The 15052-nt window shown below is 43.1% G+C and overlaps 1 protein-coding gene across 10 annotated transcripts in view; it reads left to right on the top strand.

The window, feature by feature from the left end:
- KIF13A (kinesin family member 13A) overlaps positions 1-15052 on the top strand; it is a 195048-nt gene that overhangs the window by 152470 nt on the left and 27526 nt on the right. For 8 of the 10 annotated variants that reach the window (XR_009693639.1, XM_061147540.1, XM_061147544.1 and 5 more), the window contains exons 19-26: positions 749-889; positions 1772-1921; positions 4556-4717; positions 5586-5759; positions 9044-9195; positions 10635-10767; positions 10944-11090; positions 14673-14711. Coding sequence is in view for 9 of the 10 variants with exons in the window: in XM_061147540.1 (XP_061003523.1) it covers positions 749-889; positions 1772-1921; positions 4556-4717; positions 5586-5759; positions 9044-9195; positions 10635-10767; positions 10944-11090; positions 14673-14711 (1098 nt within the window). In the remaining variant the exon portion in view is untranslated. The remainder of the gene's footprint in view (positions 1-748; positions 890-1771; positions 1922-4555; positions 4718-5585; positions 5760-9043; positions 9196-10634; positions 10768-10943; positions 11091-14672; positions 14712-15052) is intronic. The other 2 variants (XM_061147543.1, XM_061147547.1) reach the window with 1 other exon arrangement.

The raw sequence follows: 15052 nt of genomic DNA on the forward strand, positions 1-15052 counted from the left end.
ACCATTCTGAGAGAGTGACAAGAAAGGAAAACTCCTATGATCCCTGTTTTATGTACACAGAAGGATTCTTTGCAGCCCCTCGGAAGTTTCCATCATTAAAACTTCAAGATTTTTTTCTTTAGGGAGAAACTTTGAAAAGTAATTTTTCCCTCCGTTCATTTTTCCCTCCCTACAAGTGAGCGAGAAATGAGTCAGAGGGTATCTCATCAGCCTTCTTGCATTTTAGTCTTTTGACCAAGCAGTTCTCCTTTGTGACATTTACTCTAAATCCATATTTACACAAGTGTTTGTAAAGGTTTATGTGCTTTTGTACAAGGCTGCTTATCATAGTTACCTTTGTAATAGCAAACATTTGAAACAGCCATGATCTTGGGCAGTAGACTAATTAGTCAAATGAGCGATACATCCCCATAACAGATCACTTTGTTGCTATTAAACATTATATTTCTGAAGAATATTTAACCACACAAAAAGGTTAACTGTGGAGAAAGAATTGGGATGGGAAATCTGTATTTTTGCTTGGTTCTGATCATGATTAAAAATAAAACGTGCGTGCACAGCCCTACAAAGAAGATTGAAAATAAACTAGAATATTCCACATATGGTAGATTTCATCTTCTTTGTATACATTATGTGTCTTTTTCAAACTTTCTACTTTGTGATAGTGCATATTGCTTTAGCAATCCAAAACGTTATAACAAGATTTGCTGTGTTTGTTTTTTTGTCTTCGTTTTCCTACATTCTACAGAGAGGAGCAATAGTGAGTGAGCCAGCTATTCAAGTGAGGAGGAAAGGAAAGAGCACCCAAGTATGGACCATTGAGAAGCTGGAGAATAAATTAATTGATATGAGAGAACTTTATCAAGAATGGAAGGAAAAGATTCCTGAGGTAAAAGGGACAAAATGTCAAGGAGCTTTGGTTGCATTAAAAGGACAGAATATAAGTGATTTAGCCATCAGAACTGGAGAAGGAAATGACAACCCAGTCCACTGTTCTTGTCTGGAGAATTTCATGGATGGGGGAGCCTGGCGGGCTACAGTCCATGGGGTCACGAAGAGTCAGACACGACTAAGTGACTAACACACAGTCGTCAGAACACACACACGGGCATCACTGAATATCTGTAGTGATGCTTGGGACATTTATATTAGAAATGTAAAGTGAAAGTGATCTTGAAAGGTCAGTTGGATGGGTCATAAAATATGTGATCCTCACACAGATAGGAACTAAGTGAAGAGAACATCTAGCACCTTCTGCAGCTTGAGTACATTTCAAGTGAAATGAAGTGGAACAAAGTGGATTTGTGCTGTTTTGTAGGTGGTGTTAAAAATCAGCTTAGATGGGCCAGCATGGATTTTGTATTCATTAGCATATGCTCATGCTCCCCTAGCCGTGTTCATGGCTGGGTACATGCTAAGAATAATTTTAGAGAGCATGGTCCATTGTTCGGACATGAGTAATGGAAAAAAGGTAGGGTGTGCCAGGGAAGACGGGGGGAGGGTTGGGGTGCGGTGTGTGGTGGGTGGGGCTATAACTGAAGAAAGGCTTTCCACGCCTTTTCATTAGTTATTGCCCTAACTAACAAGCCCCTCCCGTGTGCTAGTTTTGTTTTATTTTATGACATGATTCTGATTTTACTTTTAATTGATGTGGATAAATGCTTTCTTTTTGAAACATTTTAAAATAGATGGCTTTAAATAGTTATTAGGTTGATGTTTTCTTTCCTACTCACCCCCTACCCCCAACCCCCTAACCTGTCCTGCCACTCAGGCTAAGCGACTCTGCGGGAAACGAGGTGACCCTTTCTATGAAGCCCAAGAGAATCACAACCTGATTGGTGTCGCTAATGTGTTCCTTGAGTGTCTCTTCTGTGATGTGAAGCTTCAGTATGCAGTTCCTATCATCAGCCAGCAGGGGGAGGTAAGGACGAGCCAGCCTGGGAGAAAATGACCATGGCTCAAGTGTGGTTTTTTTTGTTTGACTCCATTTAAGTTATGTTCTTGATTTAGACCCAGAAACTAGGGTGAAGCCTCAGGGCCACATTCTCTTTTCTCTACTAATATCAGTAGAAACTATCGACATTAACTCATGGCTTTAAAAGATTATTAGAACATGTTTTTTGTTTGTGGTTCACAAGGATTTTCTTCGTTTTAATCGAATTAGAAATCTTTTGGAGAGCAGATTCGGCTCTGTGCCCCACATTGACTCCTCTTTTAAGCTTTTACCTCCATAATACCCTTTAGCTCCTTCCTGGCCCCTAAGTGATCTTTACAAGATGTAAAAATGAAAGTGAAAGTTGCTCAATCATGTCCAGCTCTTTGTGACCGGATGGACTGTATAGCCTGCCAGGCTCCTCTGTCCATGGAATTCTCCAGGCTAGAATACTGGAGTGGGTAGCAGTTCCCTTCTCCAAGGGATCTTCCCAACCCAGGGACTGAACCCAGATCTCCCACATTGTGGGCAGATTCTTTACCATCTGAGCCACAGGGGAAGCCCTTATAAGATATAACTTGAGAGGATTATTTTGAAATCTGAAATATTCAAAACAAACAAGCTTAACCATCCCATTGTTACCACCTCTTTAAAAAAAAATGCCTCTCATATTTTAATTATTTCATTATATTGGCCTTATGTCAGCCTGAAACATTTCAGAAAATGTTCAAGTTCTAACTTTTTTTTATTTCCCAGTTCATCAACAAATGTCTTCATTTTAAATTTAGTAACATCAATATTTCATGATGCTACTAAATTTAAAAGTAATTTGTTCTTTAATAACATGCAAACTTGGAAATACTAAGTTGCTTTTCATGATTCTTTTTTTAAGTTACATTTTTATTTTACTTTTAAAATTTATTTTTAATTGGAGGATAATTGTACAACGTTGTGTTGGTTTCTGCCATACATCGACATGAATCAGCCATAGGTATACATATGTCCCCTCCCTCTTGAACCTTCCTCCCACCCCATCCCACCCCTCTAGGTTGTCACAGAGCACCAGTTTGAGCTCTCTGCATCATACAACATATTCCCACTGTGTAGTTTACATGTGGTTTGTGGTTCTTAGAGCAGGCTGAGAATAGGGCTCCACTCTGCCTGAAGTGAACCCAGAAAATAAACCCGAGGTTCCCAGCTGTGATGTGTAAGTACATGGCTCATATTCCTACACGTGTAACCCACCTCTGAACACTATGCTGCTATAGGAGACTGTTTGCCATGTTAAAAATGGGCACAACTCCAATGACAAAGGGACGTAATAGCTGAGTCCCTAGTCAGGGTTACTTAAGCTAGGGTCCATGGTGGGCTTTGAGTGTTCCACTGATACCCCTAAAATTTTACTAAAAATGTATTAGGTTCTCAAAAAGCATTAGGGGAAGAAAGCTTTAAGAAGTACCATCTTCTAACTAATTTCTCCTATTTCCTTTCTTCCCTTTCTCATTCTCCTTCCTCCACATTTGTCTCACTTGTCAAATGCCATCAGCTCATTTCTCGCAGGTCCTGGGTGCCAGGGCCAGTTGCTCTGCAGAAGGTGGTCTGAGCTGTCTTTGAGAATGAGCCTCACTGTTTAAGATGACAGCAGCACTGCCAGCGCGTGTGTCCCCTTCACGACTTGTCACTCCAGCCTTAAAGTGTGGTCTCAGGGATAAACCTGGCCGATGACCGCACTCCAAGTCTGCGAAGGTTGGGGTGACTCCACCCATTAAATTCAGTTCTGTGCCAGCAGTTATAGGAGAGATGCTGCTAAACTCTCAACGATCCAGAGAACCACTAAGGGGCTGGAGACTTCAAGCCCCACCCACCCCCTTTTTTTAGAAAAACCACCTTAAAGGACCTGTTTCCTTATAACTTAGTGGCTTTGTATTTGTCCTCCCTCCTGGAGTAGGTCTAACCCTTCACCCTGCTTCCAGCCACCATATGAGGTCTGTTCGCCTTTTTTGCTTCCAAGAGAATAGAGGCCATATGAGCCCAGTGGCCTGACTGTTTGGTTTACTGTTGTAAACGCAATGCTTCGTACCTTCCCTGGCACCCAGTCACTTCTCCGTAAATATTTGTCAAGTGGATAAATTCGTCTCGTGACAACCCGCACATATCTCTGTTAGAGCAGTTAGTCTATACTGCTGTTCCTGGGTTTTTAATTCTCTGTCTCTTCGTTTGACTGTGCGCATCCAGACAGCAGAGCCCGTGTCTTTGTCTTGGTGTTCCCCACGATGCCAGGTATTTGATCAGATGAGTATGTGAATGAATATATGAATAAGGGAAATAGATGACTCCAAGTAGCATGTGTTAGCTGCCTTTGTGCTGTTCATGAACTGTCCTGTATAAGAAGGGTAAGAATGAAGATGATTCCAGGAGGCAGATTTCGCTCCAAGTAAAGCCTGGTGATTATAGAGCAGGTGATGGAGCAGACTAGCTCTGGAAGTTTCCTGTTGCTGGAGGTGGCCTAGTTGTCACGGTGGACCTGCTCACTGGGGGTTATGGTTGCATCCTTTCCATCTCAGGTTGGTTTTGTCCACAGGCTGCCTTTTAACCCCTCGGTGCTCTGGTTCCTTGACCCAGGTTGCAGGGCGTCTCCACGTGGAAGTGATGCGAGTTACAGGCGCCCTCCCGGAGCGCATGGTGGAGGACGACTCCTCGGAGAACTCCAGTGAAAGTGGGAGTCTCGAAGTAGTAGACAGCACCGGGGAAATCATTCACCGAGTCAAGAAACTGACATGCCGGGTGAGAGGGCGGGGCTGCGGAGGCTCGAATAAGTGATCTCCATTCAAAACAATTTGATGGAAAATCTTGGGCATTTTGCATATAACATGAGTGAGTGAGTGAGTGAAAATCGGTCAGTCGTGTCCGACTCTTTGCGACCCATTGACTATACAGCCTATGGAATTCTCTAGGCCAGAATACTGGAATGAGTAGCCTTTCCCTTCTCCAGGGAATCTTTCCAACCCAGGAATCGAACCCAGGTCTCCCACATTGCAGGCGGATTCTTTACCAGCTGAGCCACCAGGGAAACCCAGGAATACTGGAGTGGGGAGCCTATCCCTTCTCCAGCGGATCTTCCCGACCCAGTAATCGGACCGGGGCCTCCTGCATTGCAGGCAGATTCTTTACCCCTGCACAGAACATGGTACAAGTTAAACTTTCTGACAGCAAGCATGGTAATGGACAGTACTTTTTCCAGAAGTATAGCACACTTTATGATGACAGTTGTGTGAGGTTTCAAAAGTGTCTATGCCTGTGAGCTTCAAGGAGTGTATATTGTTTAGTGAATCATGCTTTTCTAGTAAAGGTTGCAGCTGTATCTGAAACTCAGTCGTTAGGAAAGTTTGAGAGCGATGTGTGCATTTGTCACCATGCTCATATACTGCAGTTACAAAACTGTGGTACAGATGTCATTACAGATGCTCTTGTATGCGTGTGTACTCAGTCATGTCCGACTCTGCCAGGCTCCTCTGTCCATGGAATCTCCCAGGCAAGAATACTTCAGATGTCAAATGGATGACTGATTTATTTCATCCCTATGAAAAGCATGCATAGTTTGTTTTCTTTATGAGAGTTATATTTGCATGTTTTGTGTTTTTTTTCTCTTCAGGTAAAAATTAAAGAAGCAACTGGGCTGCCCTTAAACCTCTCAAATTTCGTCTTCTGTCAGTACACGTTCTGGGACCAGTGTGAATCCACGGTGGCTGCCCCTGTTGTGGACCCTGAGGTGCCTTCCCCGCAGTCCAAGGATGCCCAGTACACCGTGACCTTCTCTCACTGTAAGGTACAAATGCCACTGCAAAATGAACTACCTGGGAGGCTGCCGGCCGGAGCCCAGTTCAGAAGTCTACTTGTAACTTATAGGTTTTCCCCATTATGAAACATAAAATGTTTATTAGGCTTTTTAACCTCCAAGTGTACTTTATTTTTTACATACAGTTCCACTATATATTACAATTATTTTCCACGGACAATTCGTAATAGATTCTCAAGACTACTATTTTTTTGAAATTGTGCCCATTTTTTCTGGTTCAACACTTAGAAAACACATCCATATCATCACTTGTAAAATTTCACATATGTAAAGTCTGTCAAGTCATTCTTTTTTTTGCCTTTTTAAATTTATTTAATTGATGGATAATTGCTTTACAGAATTTTGTCGCTTTCTCTCAAACCTCAACATGAATCAGCCATAGGTGTATATATGTCCCCTCCCTCTTGGACTTCGCTCCCATCTCCCTCCGCATCCCATTCCTCTAGGTTCATACAGAGCCCCTGATTGAGTACCCTGAGACCTGCAGCAAATTCCCACTGTCTATCTATTTTACATATGGTAATGTAAGTTTCCATGTTACTCTTTCCATATGTCTCACCCTCTTCTCCCCTCTCCCCATGGCCATAAGTCTGTTCTCTATGTCTGTTTCTCTATTGTTGCCTTGCAAATAAATTCATCAGTTGTCAAGTCATTATTTTTATGAAAACAAGTAGCCCACTTTTTTTAAGCTGTGTTCACCAAGTCTATTTGTCAATTCTTTATTAATCTTTTGTTGTTGTTGTTGTTCTCTGAATATTCTTTTAATTATTTCTCATATTTCTTTAGAGCCAAAAAGCTGCTCCTTTAGAAGGGTGAAACCTGGATTTAAAATACGTCCTAGTTAACAACTAGCTTAATAAATACTAGTCTCAGAGGCCTTGGACTCACTATGTGACCTGGAATTTTTTTTCACCCCTAAAATGTGTAGTTTGTGCTAATTGGTCATTAAGTTTGTTTTCCTTTTAAAATTCTGGCCCTATCTTCAAATATTCCAATCCCAAAGAAAGGCAATGCCCAAGAATGTTCAAAGTACCACACAATTGCACTCATCTCACGTTCTAGCAAAGTAATGCTCAAAATTCTCCAAGGTAGGCTTCAATAGTATGTGAACCGAGAACTTCCAGATGTTCAAGCTGGATTTAGAAATGGCAGAGGAACCAGAGATCAAATTGCCAACATCTGCTGGATAATAGAAAAAACAACAGAATTCCAGAAAAACATCTACTTCTGCTTCATTGACTGTATTAAAGTCTTTGACTATGTGGATCACAACAAACTGTGGATAATTCTGAAAGAGATGGGAATACCAGACCACCTTACCTGCCTCCTGAGAAATCTGTATGCAGGTCAAGAAGTAACAGTTAGAACTGGACATGAAACGATGGACTGGTTCCAAATTGGGAAAGGAATACATCAAGGCTGTATACTGTACTGTCACCCTGCTTATTTAACTTACATGCAGAGTACATCATGTGAAATGCTGGGCTGAATGAAGCACAAGCTAGAATCAAGATTACTGAGAGAAATACAATAATCTCAGATATAGAAATGACACCATTGTTATGGCAGAAAGCAAAGAGGAACTGAAGAGCCTCTTGGTGAGAGTGAAAAAGCTGGCTTAAAACTCAACATTCAAAAAACGAAAATCATGGCATCTGGTCCCATCACTTCATGGCAGATAGATGGGGAAACAATGGAAACAGTGGCTGACTTTATTTTTTTGGGCTCCAAAATCACTGCAGATGGTGACTGCAGCCATGAAATTAAAAGACGCTTGCTCCTTGGAAGAAAAGCTATGACCAACCTAGACAGTATGTTAAAAAGCAGAGACATTACTTTGTCGACAAAGGTCCATCTAGTAAAGCTATGGTTTTTCCAGTAGTCGTGATGGATGTGAGAGTTGACCATAAAGAAAGCTGAGTGCCAAAACATTGATACTTTTGAACTGTGGTACTGGAGAAGACTCTTAAGAGTCCCTTGGACTGCAAGGAGATCAAACCAGTCAGTCCTGAAGGAAATCAACCCCAAATATTCATTGGAAGGACTGATGCTGACATTGAAGCTCCAATACTTTGGCCACCTGATGTGAAGATCTGACTCATTAAACAAGACCTTGATGCTGGGAAAGATTGAAGGCAGGAGGAGAAGGAGACGACAGAGGATGAGATGGTTGGATGGCATCACCAACTCGACAGACATGAATTTGAGCAAGCTGTGGGAGTTGGTGGACAGGGAAGCCTGGCGTGCTGCAGTCCATGGGGTCGCAAAGAGTCAGACACGACTGAGTGACACGACTCCAAATAAAATAATTAGTTAGGTAGTATAACGTTAAACCAATATGGCACAGCACAGCCTTTCCACTTCCTTCCCTTTCCTGCTAATGGGAAGGAAGTGAAAGTGGTTCCTTGCCTGCTGCTTTGTTCTGGGCGATTTGCTTTGCTGCTCCATCCATTCAGCGTCTATTTCTTCACTCATCTGCGAAAAGTTGGAGTGAGAGGGCCTTCCTGGTGGCTCAGTGGTAAAGAATCAGCCTGCCGGTGCAGGAGACATGGGTTCAATCCCTGTTCTGGGAAGATCCCACATGCCAAGGAGCAACTAAGCCGGTGTACCACAACTGCCAGGCCTGTGCTTAGACTGTGGGAGCTGCAGCTACGAAGCTCGTGCACCTGGAACCTGTGCTCTATGGCAGGAAAAGCCACCACAGTGAGAAGCCCGAGCACTGACATAAATAAATAAGTAAACATTTTTTGCAAAGTTGGAGTGGGAGAGTTTAAGAGCAAGAGTGCAGATGGGTGGAGATAATCATACAAAATTTAATTCTGTTTTTAGTCTCCTAAGCCATAGCGAAGAACAATCATAAATTCCTCTTTTTTTTTTTTTTTTTTTTTTGCTGTGCTGATTGGTCTGTTCCATCTGAAAGTCGGAGTGGTGTGGGGAAAAGAGACCGAACCACAAGGAAGGGAGGACAGGTTCAGCTCTGCAACAGCAAGCGGTGTGACGTGGGGCAGCTGCTTTCCTCAGTGTCCTCTTGTATTAAAGAAAGGAACTCAATTCAGTTATCTCGGAGTATCCCTTCCCATCTAATAATGCTGGTTTCTTTGCTGTTTTCTGTCCAACAGCAGTAATGGGTTTAAAGCTGGGATCAGGCTAACCTGCTCTGAAGTGAATCTGTCCAGTTGAAAGGTAACAAGGACATTTCACAGATTCCTTTCTGCATAATTCCTGTCCTGTTCCCTTTCCCCTGCTTATCCCAGGACTATGTGGTGAACGTAACAGAGGAATTCCTGGAGTTCATTTCAGATGGAGCACTGGCCATCGAAGTGTGGGGCCACCGGTGTACCGGGAATGGCAGCTCCATCTGGGAAGTCGATTCCCTTCACGCTAAGACGAGAACACTGCATGACAGGTGTGTGCTTGGCTGAGGGCTTCAGACGCGGGGTCAAGGCTCACGCTTGGACAGCAGTTGAGAATTAGGACTCTCTGAGCCTATCTTCTCCTTTGTGAAATGGGAATGATGAAAGAAACTACCAGGTTTTGAAAAAATTCAATGGGGAAAGGAACATCTTTTCAATGAGACTGAGACATCTGGGTATCTATTTGGAAGAAAACAACCTTGATCTTAATTCACATGATTCCACAAAACTTAATTTGAGATGGAGCATGACTTTAAATGTAAAAGATACAACTATATAGCTTATAGAAGAAAACAGGAGGGTATATTCTTCTAAAGCTGATCATTTGCTTCTCCCATGACCCAGCAATCATCCTTCTAGGTATTTGCCCAAGAAAAATGAAAATGCAAGTCCATAAGCAGCCTGGTACATAAATGTTTATGGCAGTTCTATTCATAATGTCCCCCAAACTATAAACAACCCAGATGTCCTTCAGTGTGAGAAATAAACTGTGTTATTAGTCACACAATAGACTATTACTCAACAATGAAAAGGAAAAGGACTCTGTCCCACTCTTACCCATTTGGACAAATCTCACAAACTTTGTTTTGAATCAGAGAAGCCAGAGCTAGAAGAGCACAATACTACATGATTCCATTTATATGAAGTTCTTGAACAGATAAAACTAATCTGAGGTTATACAGCTACTGTGAATGGTATGGGAATTGAGGGGGAAGGGGCCTGAGCAAACCTGCTGTGGTCATGGCCAGACAAGGGGCACAGATGTGTGCATTTGTCATGACTCATCCAGCTCTATGCTTGAGAGCTAAACAGTTCACTGAATATGTGAACTGTCTATTTTATTCACTCAATAAAATAAATAAAAGGAACCTATACCATAGGAGGTTGTTTTGAGAGTTTATTAAATAAGAAAATAATTTGTGTGATACATATAGCACAGTGCCTTACGCATAATAAATGCTCAGTGACTTGGGGCTTCTTCCTATTGCTAATAATGTGTTTGATTAATAATGACATGGATGGGACTTTCCTGGGGCTCCAGTGGTTAAGAATCCATCTTCCAGTGCAGAGGACGTGGATCAATCCGTAGTCGGGGAAGTTACACTCCTACTTGTTGAGAGGCAACTAAGGTTCTTCCCAGGTGGTGCCATGCTAAAGAATTCACCTGCCAATGCAGGAGATGCAGGTTCAATCCCTGGGTCAGGAAGATCCCCTGGAAGAGGAAATGGCAACCTATTCAAGTGTTCTTGCCAGGATCATCCCATGGACAGAGGAGCCTGGCAGGCTATACAATCCATGGGGTCGCAAAGAGTTGGACGAGATTGAGCACACACGCGTGCTGCAGCAAAGACCCGACAAAGTCAAATAAATAAGAATAAAAAAATGTTAAAAGAATAATGACTTGGTTGTTTGCTGGGACGTGTTTCTGCAGGTGGAACGAAGTTACTCGCAGAATAGAGATGTGGATCTCCATCCTGGAGCTAAACGAGCTGGGGGAGTACGCCGCCGTGGAGCTTCACCAGGCCAAGGACGTCAACACAGGCGGCGTCTTTCAGCTCAGACAGGTACTCGGTTTGCCTCGGCTTGCTTCATGCTTTCTCCGTCACAGACATTTTCTGGGACTATCTAGTTCTTGCCTCTCTGTTCCATAATTCTTCCCCCTCTCCTTTATCCTCTTCACCTGTCCCTCCCGGTTCCCATTCCTGGCACCCATTTCCGCATCGCACCCCCATCTCTGCAGGGTCATTCCCGGAGAGTCCAAGTCACAGTGAAGCCTGTCCAGCACTCCGGCACACTGCCGCTCATGGTTGAAGCCGTCTTGTCCATCTCCATCGGCTGCATCACTGCCAGGTCCACCAAGCTCCAGAGAGGGCTGGACAGCTACCAGGTGAGACCAGCAGGTTTGAAATCGTGTTTAACAAAGATTGGTTAATACAGAACTAAGGCAGTCCCCTTTAGGAATATAACTAAACTCTTTGCCTTAACCATGTATCTGCCCCATCCCCACCCCATTCCTATGTCCATCCGTTGCCTTTTTTACTAGGTTTAAAATACCATATTGGCTTAGTGCTGCGTAGTAATAATTTTATTTATAAACACACATTGATGCTATTGTACTCATTTACTTTAGGCAGGTTTTATTTTACATCAGGCCCAAATTATGTTGGGTATGTGACTTTGCTGGCTTTGGCCTGATTCCACTTTTATTAATATAAAATTGCCCCCAGACGCGGCCATAGTTAACCAGCTCTCTGAAAGCTTTCCTTTTTTTAAATTGAAAGTGGTCCTCATGATCGTTTATGTTCATTAAATCTCCTTTTGCTAAATCTTCTGTTTTCATTTTTTTTTAAATTAAAAGGTGGGACCACCTAAGAATTCATCACATTTACCAATCACAATAAACTTTGAGATCAGGGACTTGTCCCCAGGGGCCTGAAAGAACTCACATGCTTCACTGAGTCCCTGGTTTGCAATCAAATACAATTAGAGACGAGCTTTCCCAATGGCTCAGTGGTAAAGAATCCACCTCCCAATGCAGACGGAGAAGGCAATGGCTCCCCACTCTAGTACTCTTGCCTGGAAAATCCCATGGACGGAGGAGCCTGGTGGGCTGCAGTCCATGGGGTTGCTCTGAGTCGGACGTGACTGAGCGACTTCACTTTCACTTTTCACTTTCATGCATTGGAGAAGGAAATGGCAACCCACTCCAGTGTTCTTGCCTGGAGAATCCCAGGGACGGGGGAACCTGGTGGGCTGCCATCTATGGGGTCGCACAGAGTTGGACACAACTGAAGTGACTCAGCAGCAGCAGCAGCCAATGCAGAAGACCTGGGTTCCATCCCTGGTTGGGGAAGATCCCCTGGAGAAGAAAATGGCAACCCGCTCCAGTATTCTTGCCTAGAGATTGCCGTGGACAGAGGAGCCCGGCAGGCTACAGTCCATGGGGTCGCAAAGTCAAACACGACTTAGCAACTAAACAAGAGCAACTTAATTAGAGACTTGGAAGAATCATATCATTGAATCCTGGCTCCCTCACTGCCACACGTGAAGGCAACATGCTCCATGTCATGATGGGGAGAAAAGGTTTCTCTGCAGAGTCTGGGCAAAAGCCCAGACTATCCTGAGAATGATTCATCTTCCAGCCTTTTGGCTTCTTGGCAGCGAGGACTTTCCTGAAAGCTAAAAAGGACATTGGAAAAAAAAAAAAAGGACATTGGCTTGGACTGTTGGGCCAAAAGGAAGGCACAACTTTGGGAGACTCACCCCAGGCCAAAACTGCCTCAGACTCAAAGCCTGAGAAGAGTGTCAATGGAGCTGTGAGGCTGGAGTCTGTTGTCTCCGGGGATGCTTCTCCACCAGACTTTTCCTTGTGTGTGGAGTAGATGTTATTAATAGGCTGTCCTTCACTTGGCCATCAACTTTGAGGGCAGCTACAGGGCCTGGTAGAAAGAGCTCAGACTTGGAGTGAGGATACTTAGTTTTGTTTGACTTAACCGAGTCATTTCAACTTTGAGTTCTGGGACTTCCCTGGTGGTCAAGGGAATTAAGTCCTTTTGAGACTCAAACCCAGAAAAAGCTCATTTCACAATAGTTCTACATCATGAAAGCTCAAGCTGGTTTTCAGTGAACAGAAGTATCTCCTTGGTCTAAGAAATAATGATAAATTAGGGATGTTTGTACTTTATTCATTAGTATGGGGAATTAATTCGAGGAAAGTTATTGCGTTATTGGGCTTGCGTTTAATAAGTTAGAGTTATCCAAATGAAAATGATGATTACCAAACTAAAGCCGAAGTTTAAAGTCTACACAGAGAATAATTTTAACAGTATTTTTTTAAGCACTTTTGAAAAGCAGTATATTTGGAAGTATACTTCAATATGAAAACAATGTAATTATATTTTTTAAAGTGCTTGGAAAAAGTAGTCTTTTATATGACCAGGCCACTCCACTTCCTTTTTGATATTAACCCTCTAATAACCACAGAAAAATGAAAGAAGGATGTTTCATTTTAAGTAGAACCTACCTCCATAGAGATGGATATTCTCTACAAATCAGGATTTCTTTATTTTTGCTTCTTTCTCTTTTTTGAGGGGCTTGTAGCTTCTGGGATGTTAGTTCCCTGACCTGGGATCAAACCCAGGCCCTCGGCAGTGAGAGCTCAAGAGTCCTAACCACTGAACTACCAGCGAATCCCTTTTACCTCCTTATTCTTATCTCTAAGGAAAATCGTCTCAACTAAGACCCTTTAATTTTCAACACAATCATTTTGTTTGGCAAATGTGTTTGCCAAAATGCTTATTTTATGTAGCTTCTGTAAAGTGTTGTCATGGGTTTAAGACAGTTCTGGTTTTTCTCACCTGACTGATACATGAATGCTGGTCTGTCCTACAGTGGTGGATGATAGAGCCATGTATCCAAAATCACGGGCTGTGTTCTTACCATGAGTGAGTAGTAGTCGCTCAGTCCTGTCCAACTCTTTGCGACCCCGTGAACTGTAGCCTGCCAGACTCCTCTGTCCATGGAATTCTCCAGGCGAGAATACTGGAGTGGGTTGCCATTTCCTTCTCCAGGGGATCTTCCCCACCCGGGATCCAACCTGGGTCTCCTGCATTGCAGGCAGAGTCTTTACCATCTGAGCCACCACGGAAGCCCCACATAGTCATAAACTCTTACTGCAGTGGTTTAGTATACAGAACCTCTGCAGTCTTCCCTTGGTATCCAGGGGCAATTGATTCCAGAACCCCGCTTTGGATACTAAAATCTGGATACTAGAATGCTCAAGTCTCTTACATAAAATGGCCCAGCACACTCCGCCCTCTGTATCCGGAAGCTTCTGCAGCTGGTTGAATCTGCAGATGGGGGACTTGTGGATGCAGAGCACTGACTGGACGTGGAGTCTTAGCTTCCCAGTGGTTTTCCGCTGGGATCATGTCACAGTGGCTGAGGTGTGGTGCCAGGTCAAGGGCACAGACCTGGCCTCAGTCCTGACCCTGCCACTATCCATGTGAGCCTCGGGTTCAATCATTTTATCCTTCAGGTCTCACCTGCCTCACGGCTAAAACCAAGAGACTGAGCAAGAAACTCCCCAAAGTCCTTTCTAACTTTGAGCACTCTAAATCTCAGTTGACAGCTCACCCAGAAACTAATAGCAACTTTGTATAACAGTGGGGTAAGTCTTGACCCAGTGGGGTTGGCTCCTCTCCCCAGCTAAGAGAATCTAAGACAGTTCCTATTTTTAGATGACTGCTTTCTAGATGAAAGAAAAAAAATAAAATCTTAAATTCTCTTAAGTTAACTATAGGCAAGGGAATTAAGTCCAGTTTTTGAGACTCAGTTCAGTGTTTTATTATGCCAATGCTGTTTGTGTGTGCCCTTTGTAATGTGTGTGTTAAGCTTAAAGACCTATTTTCCTTGTGTGCTGTTTGAGAACCAAAATGCATGTCCTTTGTGTTTATTTTTTTCCTACCAGAGAGATGATGAGGATGGTGATGATATGGATAGTTATCAGGTATCACTGCTGCTATCAATCCTGTGGCATGGGGCACAGCTGCTGCTAATTGCCCGCATCCGCAAAGCCGAGGGCAGGGAGGAGGAAGGATCATAGAGCAAGAACATGCCGTTTTCACTCGCTTTTGATTTGCTTTCAGCATAATCAGGGACACAATCCTGTTGCTACAGACTTTCCCGTCAGTTTAAAATGTACACACAGATACTTCATTTTTGCTATGCCATCTCGAACTGCCAGCTTGTAAAGCTTTATCTAAGCAAGACCACTATAGCCATATTAAATTGGTGATCTTAAGAATTGTAGTTATCCATCCATAATCTTTAAACAGACCTGTGTTTCCT

Source organism: Dama dama, chromosome 7, assembly GCF_033118175.1.
Source record: "Dama dama isolate Ldn47 chromosome 7, ASM3311817v1, whole genome shotgun sequence".
Taxonomy (NCBI): domain Eukaryota; kingdom Metazoa; phylum Chordata; class Mammalia; order Artiodactyla; family Cervidae; genus Dama; species Dama dama.